At 41.4% G+C, this 19,328-nt stretch overlaps 4 protein-coding genes across 4 annotated transcripts in view; 2 read left to right on the top strand and 2 right to left on the bottom strand.

Annotated features, from left to right (window-relative positions):
* Positions 1-1,221: 1,221 nt before the first annotated feature.
* Positions 1,222-6,408, bottom strand: neu4 (sialidase 4). Its single transcript, XM_041798288.1, has 5 exons — positions 6,365-6,408; positions 3,881-4,106; positions 3,381-3,636; positions 1,794-2,204; positions 1,222-1,673 (listed from the first exon to the last, which is right to left on the bottom strand). Exons 2-5 carry the CDS (start codon positions 4,079-4,081, stop codon positions 1,222-1,224), a joined length of 1,320 nt encoding a protein of 439 aa, XP_041654222.1. The 5' UTR covers positions 4,082-4,106; positions 6,365-6,408.
* A 1,591-nt stretch (positions 6,409-7,999) lies between these two features.
* Positions 8,000-10,953, top strand: wdr53 (WD repeat domain 53). Its single transcript, XM_041807139.1, has 3 exons — positions 8,000-8,067; positions 8,934-9,429; positions 9,518-10,953. The coding sequence occupies exons 2-3, from the start codon at positions 8,941-8,943 to the stop codon at positions 10,193-10,195; spliced, it is 1,167 nt and encodes a 388-aa protein (XP_041663073.1). The 5' UTR covers positions 8,000-8,067; positions 8,934-8,940; the 3' UTR covers positions 10,196-10,953.
* Positions 10,954-11,027: 74 nt separating this feature from the next.
* On the bottom strand, positions 11,028-14,927 carry srprb (SRP receptor subunit beta). Its single transcript, XM_041807152.1, has 7 exons — positions 14,694-14,927; positions 14,281-14,375; positions 14,101-14,178; positions 13,931-14,013; positions 12,269-12,405; positions 12,092-12,146; positions 11,028-11,928 (listed from the first exon to the last, which is right to left on the bottom strand). The coding sequence occupies exons 1-7, from the start codon at positions 14,863-14,865 to the stop codon at positions 11,718-11,720; spliced, it is 831 nt and encodes a 276-aa protein (XP_041663086.1). The 5' UTR covers positions 14,866-14,927; the 3' UTR covers positions 11,028-11,717.
* A 1,234-nt stretch (positions 14,928-16,161) lies between these two features.
* The window catches only part of LOC121525683 (collagen alpha-1(XXVI) chain), a 40,431-nt gene continuing 37,264 nt past the window's right edge, over positions 16,162-19,328 (top strand). The window contains exons 1-3 of the mRNA XM_041811794.1: positions 16,162-16,334; positions 16,491-16,613; positions 17,572-17,675. Of these exons, the coding sequence (XP_041667728.1) occupies positions 16,162-16,334; positions 16,491-16,613; positions 17,572-17,675 (400 nt within the window). The remainder of the gene's footprint in view (positions 16,335-16,490; positions 16,614-17,571; positions 17,676-19,328) is intronic.

Below are 19,328 nucleotides of genomic sequence, written 5' to 3'. Positions count from 1 at the left end.
ATAGGGACTGTAATGACAATGTATTTAAATCCATGTGCTTTAATATGGAGTTGGCCCCTTTTTTTGCACCTACGGAAGCCTTTCCAGACAATTTGTGTTTTGTGGGAATTTGTGCCCAGTCATTCTGTGCATTTATGAGGACAGGCACTGATGTTGGGTTAGAAGGCCTTTGGTTCCAATTCATCCCAAGGGTGCTCAATGGGGTTGGGGTCAGGGCTCTATGTGGATCAGTCATGTTCTTCCACACTGAACTCATCAAAGTATGTTTTTAAAGTCCTTGCTTTGTGTCTTTGGGCCTTCCCCAAACTTTTGCCACGATGTTGGAAGCATAGCATTGTCCAAAATGTCTTGGTATGCTAAAGCATTAAGATTGCCCTTCACCAGAGATAGGGGGCCTAGCCCAGACCCTGAAAAACAGCCCCATACCATTATCCCTCCTCGATCAAACTTGGCATGCTTTACACCACTTCATCCGACGCTTGCCATTGGACTTGGTGATGTGAGGCTTGCATGCAGCTGCCCGGCCATGGAAACCCATTTCATAAAGCTCCTGCTGCACAGTTTTCTGAAGTTCTGAACTCTTCAGGTATGGAATCAGCAGAGCGTTGGCAACTTTTATGCACCATGCCCCTGACCCTGCTCTGTGATTTCTCTTGGTTTTCTGCTTTGTAGCTGAGTTGCTGTTGTTCCTAAACTCTTCCACTTCCTAATAATACCACTTACAGTTGACTGTGGAATATCCAGCAGGGATGACATCACACAAATCATCTTATTGCAAAGGTGGCGTCCATCACAATACCATCCTTGAAGTCACTGAGCTCTTCAAAATGACTGATTTTGTATCACAAATGTTTGCAAGTGGAGACTGCATGGTTAGGTGCTTGTTTTTTTCGATCTGTGGTAACAGGTCTGATTGACACACCTGAAATTCAATAATTAACACATGTTGCCAAATACTTTTGTCCATATAGTCCACAATGCACCAAAGAGGTTTTAATGGACCCTTTCACATAAAGAAGAAACTGAGGACCTCATTGATTTTTCATAGATTTATAAAAGTGCAACCAAGGCACTATTTTAATTCACATTGGGCAGTGCAAGGCATTTACAGATCATTCATTTATCTATTTTAAATTGTACTTTCATTGACACCGGCAGTAAATAAAAACTTGGTATCAGATGATACTTTGACTTTGATAGGATTATGCTTAAAACCTAAAATTAGGACACAGAGCACATCTTTGTAAACTTGTTCTTTCTCCTCTTCCTCTCCTGATTGGACACTGGACCATCATTCCCCTCTGAACAGCTTGTCCCAGGTTTTGCATTCTGCTGTCTTTTACATATGTTGTTTTGTTGTCTCAGCTGCACATTCTGGGGCAGATTATCAATGAGCTCGTAGAGGGTAAAGATGCTGAAGCAGACTTCATCGTACGCCGTGATGTTGCCGCACTCAAACAGGCAGGCGAAGGCCACAGCAGGCGGTGCACCAGGTGAGGGTGGTAATTCCAAGTAGGCGAGGTCAGAGTAGGCACTGGGGCCCTCATAAATCACCCAGGGGCCACGCCAACTGTCTGGATCTCGGGGGAACAGGCTGAGGAAAACACCCAGGTCCTTCCGAGCTGTTGTCCATGTTGGGTGGGAGTAAACTACCCAGGTGGGGGTGAGGAAATCTGGAGCAGTTCTTAAATTTGGTGATAAAGGAGATATGGAGGGATTTGAATGAGAGATGAAAGATGTCCAGTGTCTGGTGTGATGTTTTTGTTGTTGTAAGTACAGAGGAAGGGACTGACAGAGATGTAAAGGGGCAGGAAACCCCACTATGCTACCATGGCAACCATTCCGAGGCTCCACCAGTCGCTGCACCAGCTGCCCCTCCTGAAAGGCAGCTCCATCATCCAGACTGAGCGCCTGCACCCTGTAACCCAGAGGGCTGCGAGCATTACAGTACAGCACATTAGTCCCGTCCTCTTCATCCACTGATACCATCTGACACTCCACACTCTCCGGACCGGGAACCGCCTCACCAAACCGCCATGTTCGCCCGTGGGTGTCGCTGTGAAAGCAGAAGGCGTGGGAGGTGGTCTGGCAGAATTGACCGAAACACTCTTTGCAGTCGATGTGGTAGGCATAGGCAGGGATCAGCAGGCGACCTGATTTCAGCTGGATGCCGTGGCCTGGGCCGAGGGCAAAGGTGGCCCATTCTGTGGAAACAGAGGAGGAAGTGACGTCAAAGTTCAGTGATACAAGGTACTCAGAGTGGGGATCAGGGACATTTCATCTTGCTCATTTATGTATATAATTCATGCTGCGGTGATCCAAGGGAGAGAGACAATTTAATCTGTTGTGCTGTTTTCTCTTTTGGTCTCTAACCTCTTCTACCCTGTTAGGGACAAAGAGAGTAGAAGAGGGTGCTTTTGGAGAGAGTTATCTTCTTTCCACAACATTATAGTCATTCAAAATTTTATACATTCCAGGGGAAGACATTATGCACAGGTGGGTGGTCTTGGAGGTTGTTTGATAGTTTAGATGATTTAAAGGTAGATGTAGGGGTATGATGGCAGAAATTTCAGTGTTTAACTGATGTGCTCTATTGGAATAGAATCATATTTTACATCACTGGGGCTGCAAAGAGAAGCTACAGTAACTTAACCAGAGTGCTGAAAGGGACAATAAAGTATGTGCTAAATGTGATTTAAAAAATGCACTTATTGTACATTTCCATTGATGCATTAATGCCCACAGACCCAGTTTATAGTAATAGTCCACGCTCCAGTAAGAAAGCCAGAGCACCTAACTTTAAAGGTCACATATTTTACCCTTTAAGACAGGTTTATAACACTCTAGTATTACATTTTTGTATGTCTAAAAAGCCCCTCTTTGCTCAGAACAAGCTGTTTCTGTGTCTGTGTCTTTAAGTTTAATGAGCTGTCTGACTCCGCCCCGGACTCCGCTCCTTCCAGGAAATTGATTGGCTTAATGGATGTGGCTCTCCTGCTCTAGGAGAGGAGGGTGGAACTTTCTTCCAAGCGGGGAGGGCCAACCGAACCTGGCGCAGTGCTAACTCCCCACATGACATCATGAGGGGAAAATCTGAGAACGACTAGTCTCAGCACACATTTTCTGAAAGGAGAGAAAGGAGGAGGGGAGGGGGTTCTGATTCTTGGGGGCATTATTTTTTGTTGGAAAAGCCTGAAAAAGTGTGTGTTGCATAATATGTGACCTTTAAGAAGAGAAGGCCTCAGCCAGGGATTGAACATTTCTATAGGCATCAAACTAACATGCAGCCCTGGTGTCATGACATGTTATTGTTAATGTGCTCTCTAGTTTATTGCTGTAGTTTGAGCATATTTAAAAACCACTGCCTATGATTCCCTGACCTTTGATTGTGTCTCCTATCACCCTCTGAGTGAGGTCGGTGACAGGGCTCCAGGTTTCTCCGTCGTCAGTGCTGCAAATGAAGCAGAGGCGAGTCACATTCTTCCCCGTCACCAGCTGGTAGGACTCAGAGGTGTGTCCAAGAACAGCGATGAAGAACAGGAAGAGGGTACCTGTGAACTCATCGTACACCGGACATGGGTTCATGGAGCGGTGACCTGGCAGGAAGGCAGTTCCCAGAACACGCATGTCCTCCCACTAACAGCAGAAGACAAATGGGGATTAGAAATGTTACTAACATTTTTACATTATTGTATGTCATTTTATTGTTATTATCAAAAAATACAGACATATGGAATATTTCACTACTTTTATTAAATTAGTAAGGTTCTTAATGTTTTTGAATACACTCGTCAATAATGGCTGCACAGTGGCCATTGGTTAGTGTTTAAGCTATGCTGAAGTAAAAGCAGCCAGTACAGCCCCAGGAACCAACACTGACCTCCACATAGTTCCTGTAGAAGGTTCCCTTCCTCATGACCAGCAGGTGAGCCTGAGAGTCAGACGGGCTGAGTCTCTCCTCACAGAAGGCCAGGAAGGAGCTGGAGTGGGACAGGAAGAGCAGAGCTGGGACTCTGTACGTCACCCCATTTGGCTCCTTACGGAAAAGCACCGTCCTCGCTGGGAAATAGGGCGACCTCATGCTTAGTGGTGTGAAACTAAATTCTCTGAGAAGGACAATCAGATTCAGCTGCTGAGGAATTTCACTCAGTATCACATTCTATCAACATAAAACAAAAATAAGCCCTCATAAAATATGATGACATATAAGTTAAAGTTAGCATAAAAAATGTCCAATTACATACTTTAGTGTCAAACAAATAGTTGTCTCACAAGTCAAACTATTACACTGAAAACACAATAAGCACACTGGGAATGATATTGCACAGGATGTGTTTGAAAATATTGGTCATGTCAAATAATAGTACTATCTGTCCAAGTTACAGTATATGATTATTCTTAAAATGGCAAAACACTGGTTAACTATTAAAAACAATGAATAGTTAACCAGCTTTTTTATACTTTATTCCACCTTTAACAGGTTAAAGATGTGAAACATCACTATCTGAGACATACTATATGGACAAAAGTATTCAGCCGCCTGACTATTACTCAGGGCATTTTGATGATATAGTATTCAAATACATACTTAAATATGGAGTTCGTCCCCTTTTGCAGCTATTACAGCTTCCACTCTTCTTGGAAGGCTTTACTCAAGATTTTGAGGTGTATGTGGGAATTTCTGCCCATTCATTCTTTAAAGCATTTATGAAGTGAGGTGCTGACGTTAGACTAGAAGGCCTGGCTCACAATGTCTGTTCAAGTTCATCCCAAAGGTGCTCTATGGGGTTGAGTGCAGAGCTTTGTGCGGGCCAGTGAAGTTCATCCACATCTGACTCATCAAACTATTTCTTTATAGTCTTTGCTGTGTGCACTGGTGCACAGTCATGTTGAAATAGAAAAGGACCTTCTCCAAACTGTTGCCACAAAGTTGGAAGCATAGCATCATGCTGAGACATTAAGACTGGTCTTCACTGAAGATAAGAGGCCTTACCTACACCCTGAAAAACAGCCCCATACTATTATCCCTCCTCCAAAAAACTTTACAGCTGGCACAATGCAGTCTGACAATGACGTTGTCTTGGCATCGACCTAACCCAGACGTGCCCATTTGACTGCCAAACAGCGAAGGGTGTCATCACAGACCACAGTCTAGTTTCGTAGTGCTTTACGCCAATCCATCTGACGCTTGGCACTGGTGATGTAAGGCCTTCATGCAGCTTCTCAGCCATGAAAATCACTTCCATGAAGCTTCCAGCACACTGCGTTCTTTGGCTTACATTAAGGCAAGTGGAAATTCAGAACCCTTCAGCTATGGAATAGCATTGGCGACCTTAAGCCGACCATGCGCCTTCGCAGTTGTTGGCCCTACTCTGATTGTGTGTGATCTTCTGCTTTGTGGTTAAGTTGCTGTTGTTTCTAAACTCTTCCACTTTCCAACAATATCACTTACAGTTCAGCATGGATGAAATTACACAAACCATCTTTTTGCGAAGGTGGCAGCCATCACAGTACCATACATGAAGTCATTGGGCTCTCCAGAAACGACACATTTTGTATCACAAATGTTTGAAAATGGAGACTGCATGGCTGGGTGCTTAATTTTAGACACCTGTAGCAATGAGTCTAATTGAAACATGCAAATTAAAGGGTGTGGCCACATACATTTGTCCATATAGTGTATTTATTTTAAGGTTTTAGTCCCACTTCCTTACATTTGCAAGATACAGAAGCCTAAAGAATCCATACATCCATAAATATTATTTTACCCTGTTGTCCCATGATAACTGGTGAAGTTCCCTCAAGCTCTTTGCTTATGTATCTTGTTAGATGGGGTGACAAAGCTGGTTTCTGTTGTGAATTACAGTAGTTGATCTTGAGAAATCAAGTTGTACCCTGAAGAAAACTAGCATTTCTATCCTCAGATAAATAGATAAGCTAAGCTCTTGACTAAACAACTGAAAATTCCTTTTTCTCAAAAAGAAATAAAGTAAAACAAAATGCATGGATACATGCCTGCTTAGTGCTTCCACGGCAGTGTCTTTAAACCCCCAAATGCAGTATATTCCTGCACATCTTGCTAAATTATGTCTCTTACCTTACCCAGAGCTCAACAACAGCCTCATAAGCCTTTATTTGGACTCACTAATAGAAAAAGGCGCCTTTTTACTAATGCCACAGGAAGGAGACGATAATTTGACCACAAACTGTCATTTAAACATGCTGACAAATTCACAGTTTACATTTCACTAGTTACAGACACACAGAATACTCACCAATTAGCCCAGAGAAACCCTGCATAAAAAGAGTAAGTAGCATCCTGCACAGGTGAAAGGTGAGCAGAAAAAGACCTCGGGATACTTACATGAATGCTCTCCGTGAACTCTGCCGCTTCTTTGTGAGGACATACAGTATGTGTCAGCATTTGAATGTTGGGGTGACAGTGTTATGTGTGTGTGTAGTTAGTTTTGTGTGTTTCTGGGTGAGAGTCTGAAATGTATGGCCTCTTCTGTTCCCCATTCAGAGCGACAGTTTTGGCAAGCTGCTCACTGACCCAGAAATGGACCACACTCATCAGATCTACAGCTTTGGATGAATCAGCGCAGAGCAGCCATTGTGGAAATGAAGGCCGGGTGAGGGGGGACCCCCTGAACAATGACTGGATGCTCTGCCTCCTCTGTGTCCTCCGGGATTTCCTTTTCAATTTTCTGCAGAATGCGTAGGAAGTAAATCTAAAACTTTCTGCTTCTGATTGCTGCTGTCAGAAAAGGGAGCATAACAATGATGAGGCATTATGTGCAATAGAGGGGAAATGCCTATTATAGTATTTTTTCCTCCCCTGTGTAAACATGTTTATGTTTTGATGCTGTTGCTGTTGTTTGGGGTGAGTGTGGGGGGGTGAGTGGGGGGCGCTGTCTGACAGGACATTTAATACTGGCTCTTTTATAGATTCTTTCTGCAAGTGCTCTACATTTTGTGGGATTTTAGAGTGGTGGAGTCAGTTGTCTATAAGCATTGGAGATTAGGGGTTCAATTCCAATATCTTCAGCTGTACCATCCTTAATCAATATAGTACAATTGTTTCACATCTTTGTTTTAAGCCAAATTAGACTATTTTTATGATACATTGAAAATTATTAGATTTTAGCATATTTTACTTGCATATCTTTTTTATACAAATAAAAGATTTGCAAGTATCTTGTGGCCCAGGGTCCTCATGCAGTCCTCCCCCCTCTCTCAGTGCGGCCCTCAAGCTAATTTAAAAAATCAGGAAATTGTAAAAATAAGGACAACATAATCATGAAAAATAGAAACATTTCTATAATTAAATTTGATTACCAGGATATGCCTGCTAGAAAAAAGTGATATAAATAGCTTCAAGTGTTGCTGTCAAAATCTTTTTTGTACACCATTTGTTAAAAAAAAAACAAACAAGATATTTAAATAATATATAAGAATAAAGTTCACTATGCATTATGAAAACAATTTAATTTGGCTAAATTCTGTATTGAGATGATAAAATTAAACTTTACCATTTGCATTTGTATAATGAAAGTGATATATTTGCTGCTTTTGTTAGATTAAAGCATTATAATTTATCAATTAATGGTACTCCACACTTTGTTACAATTTGGCCCTCTTACAGTAAGAATAAAAAATGTGGCCTTCTCACTAACCAAAGTTGCCCATCTCTGGTGTAAGATAAAGATTTTGATAGCAATACTGAAATCCAATTATACCATTATTTCCTAGCGGACATCTACGGTAATCAAAGATAATATATAAATACTTTTCATGGCAGATTTTTATCATGTATCATGTTTCTTTAAGACGTTAACCCAATTAAACTGGTGCAGAAACAAATACTCTTCCAATATGCACTGCAGAAAAACAGAATTTACTGAGACAACAAATTTTGAAAAGACAGGAAAAATAAAAAAAATAAGCCGTGTTTTTTTCCCTAATAGAATTAGCCATTTGATTCTCGTTTAACGAATCGGTGACGTCATCAATAAGCGACGCAGCCGCACATGGCAGCCTGCAGAAGATTTGACGGCACTTTCTAAGGTTTGGCATAACTTTGGTTTAACAGCTATCAACAGTGCCAGGCCATCGATAAAAAGTATTTTAATTCGAATGATAAACGTACATGTTGGTTCTTGCAGCTGAACACTTAAGCAGAACGAGGACTCAAGCGTTAGCTTTGAGGCTAACTCGTTAGCAAACAGTTAGTGCTAAACTACTCTATGACTTTGGCGTTTTTTATTCCTTGTTTGTTTTCCTCTAATTGATGTCTTTGTGTCAGTTTGAAAACATACTCCAACTTAAAGCCAGTCACTCATCTTGGTTGTCATATTACCAGAGTTGAAACCTCCAGTAAATCAAAGGTTGTTAACACTTGTTTCAATACATACGTCCATTATCTAACCCATTCAGGAGCTGGAGCCTGTCTTAGCTGTGATTGGGCGAGAGGTCGGGTACACCGTGGACAGTTCAGCAGTCAATCACAGGGCTGACATGTAGAGACAAACAAGTAGGAACGATCTAAAGTTACAAGTCCAGAAACACAATATTGGGTCATTTCTGAATGTTATTTGTGATTACAGGGAAACTCATGCAAACGGAATATATATATATATATATATATTAGCTGTTCAATTAGGATTCATTCAAACATTTATTTTTAAAAAGACATTGAGATTTCTCTCTTTCCAGTGCTGCCAGGATTGCATGCACATTAAAACAAAGTACACTGAAACAATCATAAATGAAAAACACACACAGTCAATCACAAAGATAGAGAAATGAAAATGAAGTAGAACAGTTGCAACGTGAATCACAATGGCAAGAAATCAGAGTCCTTAACAGCCACCAATATGGTTTGTTTTCTTGAAATACACATCCTTCTTCTTATCCTCCCCTTGTTTTCACAGGGTCAGCATGGCCAGACAGTGGTCTGAGGGCCACTCCTCATCCATCTTGTGTGTTGGGGCATCTCAGGGTCCTGAGGGTCTCCTCGCTTCAGGCTCTGAGGGTGGTGAAGTCACAGTCTGGAGCCAAGAGGGAACCATCATAGGCCGACTCACTCTTCCTGGCAAGGATGATTGCACAAGTGTTGTGTTTACATCTGCAGCCCCAGCTCAGTTGTACGTGTCACATGGAGATGCTGTGAGTGTGCTCGATCCCCGAAACCTGAAAGGACCTGTGGAGGAGTTTCAAGGTGCGGGAGAGGAGGAGATCAATGCCTTGGCACTAAATGAAACAGGATCAGCCCTGGCAGTGGCCGATGACTCTGGTGCAGTCCGGGTACTGGAGCTTCCTGGAGGAAAAGTGTGCAGAACTCTACGAAGGCACACAAACATCTGCTCATCTGTGGCCTTTAGACCACACAGGCCCAATAATCTACTATCTGCTGGACTGGACATGCAGGTAAAAGAGAGGGGGATAAAGACTTTAAGACTTAGATCCACTTTTATATCAAGGTTTCTATTCTAAACCTGTTTTCTGTTTACTCCAGGTGATGCTTTGGGGTCTGCAGAAGACACGCCCTCTTTGGACCATAAACCTCCAGGATGTAGCAGAAGAAGAAGATGATCATCATCAGCGTCCTGGTCAGCTTTTCAATCCCCCTTTGGTTCACTGTGTTTCTGTGGCGACTTGTGGAAACATTGTGGGTTGTGCTGCAGAGGACGGGCGTGTGCATCTGATGCGCATTGGAAGTGGCTCTAAACTGGAACAGCAGGGAGCAGTTGAAGCCCACAGCCAGGGGGCCTCACAAGCCCACTTTATTAGCTTCCTCTCCCACCCATACTGGCTTGTGACAGGGGGGAATGACGGCCAGGTTGCCTTGTGGGAACTCAGTAAGCACCCGGTGGTGTCTCCAGAGTTAAAAGCCAAAGGGACAGCAGCACCTCGCAGGAAGAGTAAGAGCAAAGCAAAGAGGAAAGAACAATCCAGAGACAAAGCAAAGACCCCAACAAAGGCTGAAGCTGATAAAGAGGAAGCTGAAGGGGAGGATGAAGTGGCTGCAGCAGGGGCAGAGAAGGTGACAGAGGAGAAGTCCGGGCCCAAACTCAGCATCAGTCACGGGGACAAGGTGAACTGGTTGTGCCCCGCTGTGCTGAAAGGGGAGCCCAGTGTAGTGGTCGCAGATCAGAGCACCAGTCTGACAGTTTACCCTCTGTCTCCACTATAGCGTCACACACTTTATGACCTATTGATGTATTTTGTTCTGATCATAGCTGTGTGCCATTTTGATTTTTCCAGAATTTTCATTTTCAAGCTTTAATTGAGCTCTTTAAGAGAGTACCCTCCTAAGTTTGATGCAGTTTGAGCCGTTACCATCATAAATTAGACCATGATCTACTTATTGGCAGTATACCTTAACATTTTATTGCCTCTCTTTTAATAAAACTTGAACTGTGAGGGAAGAAACTATCAAAAGCCTCTGTTGAAAACCATTTATCTTTATAGGAGACAAAAGTTTAAAGAGCCCAATCTAAGTTTTTAGACAGTATATAACAGTATAGAGTATGCTCATAGAATGTCATAATGTGCATGTTCTACTGACTAGATGTTTTTAATGAAGGCTGCTGTGTGCGTGTGGTCCTGTAGAAAATCCTTTGAAATATGTGTGGCAGTGAATGCATTTTTAAAGGGTTTAAAGTTCCCACATCATACAGATAGAATCTGTTTGAACAGCCTGAGAGTAAAAAACCGGCATCTCAGTCCAAACCAGATGAGACAGAATTTGAGTAAATTGAAAGCACTTCACAATGCATTGAAAAAAAAAATGCTTCCTCTGGTGTTAGACACTCCAAACATTAGATAATGAAACAATCTAGGCATCTTTGGGGAACTTACTCTCCAAACCTTGTAATCGGACACATAATATGATGTACGGTTATTATTTCTATTTGTATTTGCTGATGATTAAACTACATTTGCTGCTTATTTGTCATCACAGGGTGGATGTGTTATACAGCAGGCAAAGTAGCATTTTAAATCAAGAAACTGCACTTATTAACCAATTTGCAACATCAAAAACTTTATGTTCAGTTTTTTTAACAAGTCAGACAAGAACAAACATACACAAAAGCTTAAACAAATACATTCATTGCAAATGCTCTGTATTCACACAACTCTCTGAAACAAGTTCATTTCTTTTGCAGAAAAGTCAATACCACAAAAAAGGCACATGGCTGACTTGAATAAATGCCAGTCCAAATCTTGAGCTATCAAACACATCAAGGCAGCTTATCGGTCACACTACCTTAAACTCAAAACTTGAAATTCTGTGACCTCTTTTGATTTAAACTGAATTCATAACAGCAGATGTAGTTGATGAAAATCAAACTATATGTTCCAAACAAGCAAAACAAAAATGCGCTTTGAGTTGGATGTTCACAGTAGGATTGACAGAATAAGCACTCAATTCCCAGCACTGCAAAGCAACCTGATAAACCTCTGCACCTTTTTATTATATAACTTTCAGTCTTTGAGTTTTAAATTAAATGTGTTTTGTGCACCTTCACTGTTTTGTCATTTTAAGCTTCACAGCAACAGCCTGCGCCACAAGGACCATATTTGACTGGTAACTCCTGTCAAATAAATCCTCCACTTACAGCACACAGTTATCAACCCCTCTTTTGATTAGTTTATGTTGATCTGAGGTGTGTCTTTGAGGCAATTTCTGCTCTGGAGGGATGTTGAAGATGTCACAGTTTAGCCAGACTCTTCTCTAGGCTCTCAATGTCTGCATCCCCGTCTTCACCCTTGCTGCCACGGGCACTGCACTCTAGGAAATCTACCTTCATGGACAGCTGGCTGAACTCAAAGTCCTTGCCTTTTTTCCCCAGGTACACATTTCCTCCCACAGAGCCATCCTGAGAGCTCAGGGCTGCAGAGCGTGTCACTCTCAGGGTGTTCCTGTTGGAGACAGGAGACAAGGTTGAGGCTGTACATAATAAAATAACACGTTTCCAAAGGCTCAGGTTCAGCTCTTTTTTCAAGCATCCAAGAGCTACTGACACTAAATCCCATTGATTCACAAAATAAAGACGAAGCAAAGCCACCAGATTCAAATACTTACAATTCCTTTTCAAGCTGCTGCTGAATCAGTTTAGCTGATTTCGCCATAGTGATATCTGTAAAAAAATAAATAAATAAAAAATACAGTGAGTAACAGCCCATCTACTTCAGATGTAGGCTGAAATTGAAGAATTACAGCCAAAGTACTGATGATTTCAGAGCAAAAGGGTTAACTGACCTTGTTTGTTGCATGCCACCAGGAGAGTCGGGGCATTCCTGGAGATCACTGTGTCTGTCAACAAGTTGTACAAAAACTCAGCCACATCTCTCACTTCCTTCTGGAAGATGGCGCTGTCCACTACAAACACAATCGCCCTGGAGAGATGAGACAGCGAGTGAATATGTGAAAATTGTGATGAGGCCATAATATCTGTTTTGTCTCTGGTATCTAGTGCTGGAAATTGTGCAACTCTAAAGTTCTGCAAATAGTTCAAACAGTGCTAGACAATCATAAAAAGATGCATTACAATTTCTGATTAATTCAAAGGCATTGCCTTCCCCCACAGTTTCAAAAAATGCTTGAGGAAACCCTGGGATTGTATGTAGCAATTTAGTGTTAGTTGCACTTCTATCAGACTACATCCTTTATCTTTTAAGTCTGATGATATCTTGCGGTCTATTTCTTCTTTGGCAAAGAAACTTCTGTTGACTTTACCCTCATTCATGCCACCAAGTGTCCCTGTGAGCAGTCATCAACTACTGACACAAAGAAAGCATTGTTTAGAGCTTCATATTTGTCATTAGGTTAGAAATATATTCAAGTGCAATATGGAGATTTCACAACACAAGCCAGAACGATGACATACTGCAATATCTATAGGTTGTTTGAACTCATGTGATCCCAAATGCCTGTCCTTTAGGGCTCTAATGAATCTGTGCACTGCAATTGTCATCAGAACATTTCTACACACATTAATTATTATCCCTACACTTAACTGAAAGCTTTTTCCCCACAGTCTGACCAATTTGCCTGGCCTGGACGCAATCACTATCAGAAATTATTCAGCCCTGCAGACCTTCTAGCATCTAGCGTCAGCTGGTCAGATAAAGGGAGAGGCTAGCCGAGCTCCTTTCAAATATAATAAAAATACTCATTTTGTCAGACATGCTTTTCATTGAAATGGCAATATACTTTTAACCAAACAAACCTTGTGAGGTCACCACGTAATGATGTGCTGTTAACGGACAAGCCTGTCCAACGAAACGGCTCTTTTATGTTAGCCATGGTAGCGAGCTCCTGTTTAAGTACCAATTTTATTTCCCCTGTCGTTATTTATTCCACATTTAAAAAAGAAAAACTGTTACCAAATGAAGGGCCATTTTGGAGCCAAACAACCAGCTCTACTGAGCTAAGCCAAATGATTTGGATCTCTTAAAATAAGAAATATTTCCTGTTTCACCTAGCGGGGCTGGGCAGAAAACAGCTGAGGAAACACGGTAAGATCAGAGTTTAATAAGCTAAACCAAGGTGAAATTGTACTGACCCAAACTGTACTGCTTTGTGAAAATGGACTAAACACATGTGGCATGGCACACAGCTCCTCCAGGCTCCAGAGGCTTTTAAAACTTTTTCTGCCTGTATATTGCACTACTTTCAGGATACAAAAGTACTTAGAGAATGCTTTTATTTTTGCACGTTGAACACTTAGCATAGGCTTAAACAGCACATAACATGGCCTTTCAGTAGCGTTTTTCTATGCAGAAATCCTTTCTTGCCCCCCATCTGGGGTTCTCTGCTGCTACATGATGTTAGCTTCAAAGAACCTATATCAAGACCACCCTTGTAAACTACCTCAAAGATGTGAGAACTTTTTATTCATGCAAGCTAAGTTTAACTTACCTGGCAGCTGATTTGAATTTCTCTAGGTATTGAGAGCGAAGACTGTCATGTCCTGGCAGGTCTATCAGAGTCCAGGTACTGGGCTGAGTAGAGAAGAAGGGAGAAAATCTGTAAACCACACCCAGCATGACATCACAAATGGAGATAATAGTCGACTGTCCTTATCTTACCCTGTCGTTTTTTGCTTTATATGGGGCACTGCTATCAGTAATGGAGGTCTGAGTGCGCTTGAATTTTCCTGACAACAGCTGCAAAAGCATGAAACATTGTTAAAAGCTGATCATTTCCATGCATCAGTCAGCTTATTAGGTGGATAGACAACGTGGCGATGGAGACCACGTTTAACTCACCCGGCTGAACAGGAGGGTTTTCCCAGAGTCACACAGTCCGACCAGCAGCACAGCGCTTCTGACAGTTTTACTGGAGAGGAAATACTTCAGAAAAACTGTAAAAGCAAAAAGAAGGAGTTTTACTACATGCTTAACCACGCTTATCAATGTTAACTGCCATTAATTCAATTACTTCCGTGAAGAAGGCTAGTAAAGTCTGCAGGCTGTTGACGTTCAGTTTCCTAATTTGTTAAACTGACTTTTACTTTAATGACATGCTCTTTCATTCAACTATAACATAAAACACCTAATGTAACCTTGCTCAATTCAAAATGCTTTTGTAAACTATGTGAGTAAAAGTAAACGTCAGAGTTAGCATGTTATGCTAATGTTAGCATGCTAGCTCTAGCTCTAACGGTTAGCTAACTTCTCACCGCAGGTAATGACAACAACCGCCAAAGCGACGATCAATCCGATCAAAAAAACAGGGTCCTGATCTTCAAGCTGCTGCCGAATAGACTCAATGTAAGGTTCAAATGGATTTTCTGCCATTTCCAAGTCTTCTTTTCCTCCCATGTTGCCTCCACCGGTGCTCTCTGCCTCCATCTGTCCGCTTAGGCTAATCTGTGTCTGGGACACGTCTCCTTCCTCCCCCGGCCTGCACAGAGCCTGTGGAGTCAGCAGGGAGCGCTGCGGACTAGGACGATCCACTTCTTTTTCACTCAGGTTTCCTGAGCTGCAGATAGTCAATGGGACAAAATATCACCCTTGTTTCCCGACTTTGGTCATGATTTACAGGAAAGAAAAATATTTATAATCAGGGATGTCAAACGAATGAGAAATGGTCTGCAAAACTTTGACGCGGTAACTCAAAGTTATGAGCTGTAAGTCAAAAACTTGGCTTGGAAGATATAAAGTCAATTTTATGAGATAGAAAAAAGTCAGTGTAGTAAATCTATTTTTTATTCCAAAGCTCAAAACTGCGGGCAATGAATCAGAAAAGGAACTGGCTTACGAAATTAAACTTTTGAGTTGCTTTAACTGAGATAGAGAGAACAGAGTCATGGTCAGAATTTCATACAAATATTGATACAAATTCGTGGCTCTGCACGTCATTTTTATTGAGATCAATCGTTGTTGTCCTGGCAAAAATAGAGCTCCATAGATGTAACTTCACATCAGTGTAACTGGGTTAGAAAGATTACTCAGACATTGGTTATTTAAACGCTGTTTGCCTCATCAAGGCTGTTAATTCAGATAAAAAAAGACAAGAGCTTTGCGATTTGTCGATCAGCCTCTCCTCCTAAGCGTCTAATGAGCTATTACCGTGTGATAATTTACTGTAACTGACGAAAGAGGTTCAAATGCCATGAAAAGAAAAAAAATACTTCAAATGGCACTGCTGCAGTTCTTTAAACCAATTGCTTATTTCGGCTTAGGAAAGGTTTCAAATATCTCTGCACATTAACACTTGGGTTTGGAGAACACATACAACGGACTCGGGTTAACAGAAATGAGATAAGATCGTTATGAAAGCCAAGGATCGTGTTTTAGATCGGCACCAGATGCGCCTTTACGCACAATGCTCAAAGCCCTTCGCGCGCCTTTTACGCACACTGGATATTTGACTCCTCGGTCCTCGGCACCATGTCAAACGTCAGAAAACCGCATTTATTCTATAGGAAGAGGCTGTGTGCCATTCACGCTGGGCTTCTGAGAGGGGCAGTTTGTTTCTCGTCGCGGAAGATGAAATGACGAACTTATTAAGAGTTTCAATGGGGTTTGTTTAGACTTTCTTTCCACGTTCCTCTTAGTCTGTCAAAGACGGATTTATAACCTCAGGATTTGCTTGAAATCGTCTGCATCTGCGGATATCTATCAAGGATTGATTTAAGGGGCATGATGGCTTTATCATTCCTCTGCGTGCTATGCATGTGGATTAGTTTAGTGAGTCCTTCGCTGGGAACAGGGTTCGTGTATCGCTTCCCGGGCATCACTGTGCAGCGGCAGCGCATCAAATCGGAGCAGAGCGGCAACACAGGACCTCCAGGCTCTGCGTCCAGCACCCAGCTCAGGTGAGCATACATGCACACTGTGGATGAAGCTGTTCCACAGCAGATGTAACTGTTAGAGGTGGATTTTGTTTATTTTTGTTGAGTTTGATTCAATATTGTTCTCTGGAAGATTTTTTAAGCAGGTAACCTTAAAACCTTTGTTATTTGTATTTTTAGGAACTGGTGTCAGTACACTGTGTCCAGAACAGTTTCCTGTCAGGTGCACAACGGGACAGAAACCTCAGTGCAGAGAGTTTTTCAGGGTTGCCGATGGCCCGGACCCTGCTCCAAAGTCATCAGGTACCACCAGAGTTCTCACAGATAACCCCTTTTCAGCCAAATCCAGCTCTCCTGTCACCTCAGTGTCTTGCCTTGAAATCTAATACCCTACTGCCTTTGAGAATGGCTAATTATTTTAAGGGAACCTGCATGCTGTCAGTGATGGATAATGTGATTTGTGCTCTTTAAAATGTTGTACTTAGACCCCACTTCAAAGTTAAAATGATTGCTCTGGTATCTGAAGAAAATCTCATATAAAACATAAAGATTAAAAATCCTAAATGTACTTTATAAAAAAAAAATACTGTCTTTAAGTTAAACTTATTACTCCTCAGAGTTGATTTTGGCAACCCCTGTGGTTAAAGCAGTACCTTTTGTTGGGTTATTTTTGATTTTTCCATACATCAAGTTGTGCTTTTTTGACAGAGGTCCCCCTGTCTTTCATTTAACAATTAAATGAACTGTCATTGAGAATTTGGGCTGTGAAAATAAAAACAAAAAAAGCTGTTTGTCTTCTTGTGTGACACTCACCAATCTCAGCAGTTTTGGGCTTTAAAGATAGGACTAGTCAGTCTTTGTGCTGATGGGTTTACTTGCATTTTTTGTTCATATTGAGGCCCCAGTTTTAATTTCAGTCTGTTCCATACCCTGCTGTAAATTCCTGGAAAGAGCTTTAAAAGGTTAAAAGATGAGTCTAACCCTCTCCCACTGGATTAGAAACACAAAGTTACATAAACATGAATATTCTTGGAAATTAGCCTTCTTACAGTTACAAAAGCTGACTGTCCTTATCTTACCCAGTTGTTCAGATAGTCATTCCTTCCTAGATGTGTCCCCAAATGGCCTTACACTGTAAAAAAAAATGTTGATAAAGGATATAAGTCAATATTTGGCAGTGCGTTCATGTCTGTACATTGGTATGTGTCTACTTATGCGAAAACACGTCCTAGAAGTCACTGACCCTCTGCTGATTGTTCAGCTACAGGACGCTGATCCGGCCGTCCTTCAAGGTGGCCTACAAGCAGGTCAGTGCACTGGAGTGGAGATGCTGCCCAGGATTCGTGGGAGAGGAGTGTCGTGAGGGTGAGTTTTATATCCATGCCTTTTAGTAATTTAGTTTTTTTCACATGGTGTTACTCTTTCACACAATATCATAGGGAATTAAATAAAGGCCATGTGTTCATCTGTGTCCCCTTAGCAGCACAAGGTGGCTTTACCCACATCAGTGACTTTTTCTTTATTTTTAGTGGTTTGTAGTCTTGTAACCAGCTTCTGTGCAGGGGTTGGTCTCTTGATTTAACCATAAAGTTGTTCTGGGTTAAGATAAAAAGGCAACTTTAGAGGGAAATTCATTAATGGACTGTTTATAGTGATTCTGCACTCTGTGGTTCTGTTATTTTCCTTGCGTGCATTCAAACCTTTCTTTAAAAAGAGGATTAGAATATACAACTTACCTTATTGTTTTCTGTTTTGATGCTTTCACTTGCACTAAACTCCTGAAATCCTCCTGAAGTTTTCCAGAGTGGGCTGCTTATGTGAACACCAACAGCATAGTTTTTCTCTATGACCTTGCCCTTGAATTTTTCCTTCCATTCCCAAAGTAAATTTTCCATCATGCCAAGTTATAATGAACTGACATGTGAATGCAGCAGGAAAAATCCAGGACAGTTAACCATGAATGAGCAGTGGATGGTGGTGACGTTCATATTCTGCTACAATCCTATTACAATAGACAGTACAGCAAACGACCGGTATGATCTCCATGCACATTTCAAAACTGCTCCATTTAGTAATCAGGTCACCAGCATGTTCTGCTCCACTCTTTTGTAGATGAGATTAAAGTGTCATGCAACAGGTAGCATTGATGTAAAGGCAAAAATTGTCATCATAACTTTGCAAAGCAGCCTCTGCAACTTCATTCACCACCTCTACATTGTTATTGGCTTGCCTTCTGTGTAGTGTTGGGGTAATGGGCGACAAAGTTGAGAGCAGTTGTTCTTAAATGATATGGCAAGGCACACTGGTGTGTTTTGAGGCAAGTGTCTATGTGCCGTGGGAATTTATAAAACCATACTTTATTACTACAGCTATACAACAACTAAAGCTACTGTAACATCTTTTAAAGAAGCTATTTTGTATGGATATGAATATGGTTTTGAGGTTTTGGCTTGATGTGCCTTGAGCAAAAATGTTTGAAAACCACTGCTTTAGAGCACTCACAACACAAACACACAGCTGTAGCTGCCATCTGATGGCAGATGGGCTGGGAGATTCAAGAGACAGACATCCAAGAAATGATGGAGGAAATAGTGGATGCAACAGCGTCCCAAGTTCTCTGTGCAAAATGCATTTATTACATTGAGTGTAAATGGTTTTCTTGTATTATTCAGAGCATAAACCTTCACTGATTAATTGGCCTACACCAAACACAATTTCTTTTATGTTCAACCTGATAAACTATTCATGGATGATGCTGTTAACAAGCTGAACTCTGGAGGGGAGCTTACCTGTGAAGAAATGTTGTTTACCACAATCCTGACAAAAATACTCAATAATGACTAGTCTCTATTAAGTTCAGAGATTCCTTAATGATTAAAAAAAAAGACAGACTAAAAATCAACTTTCTGTCTTTTAATTTTTTAATTCTTTTTTCGTATCTAAAACAATTATGATAGCGTCTGTGGCCTAACCAATGCTACAACATTTCTCAAAACTTAATGAATCTAATATTTCAAA

The sequence above is a fragment of the Cheilinus undulatus genome, linkage group 2 (genome assembly GCF_018320785.1).
Source record: "Cheilinus undulatus linkage group 2, ASM1832078v1, whole genome shotgun sequence".
Taxonomy (NCBI): Eukaryota; Metazoa; Chordata; class Actinopteri; order Labriformes; family Labridae; genus Cheilinus; species Cheilinus undulatus.
Note: the sequence above shows the minus strand (reverse complement) of the source record. Positions and strands in the feature narration are given on the sequence as shown.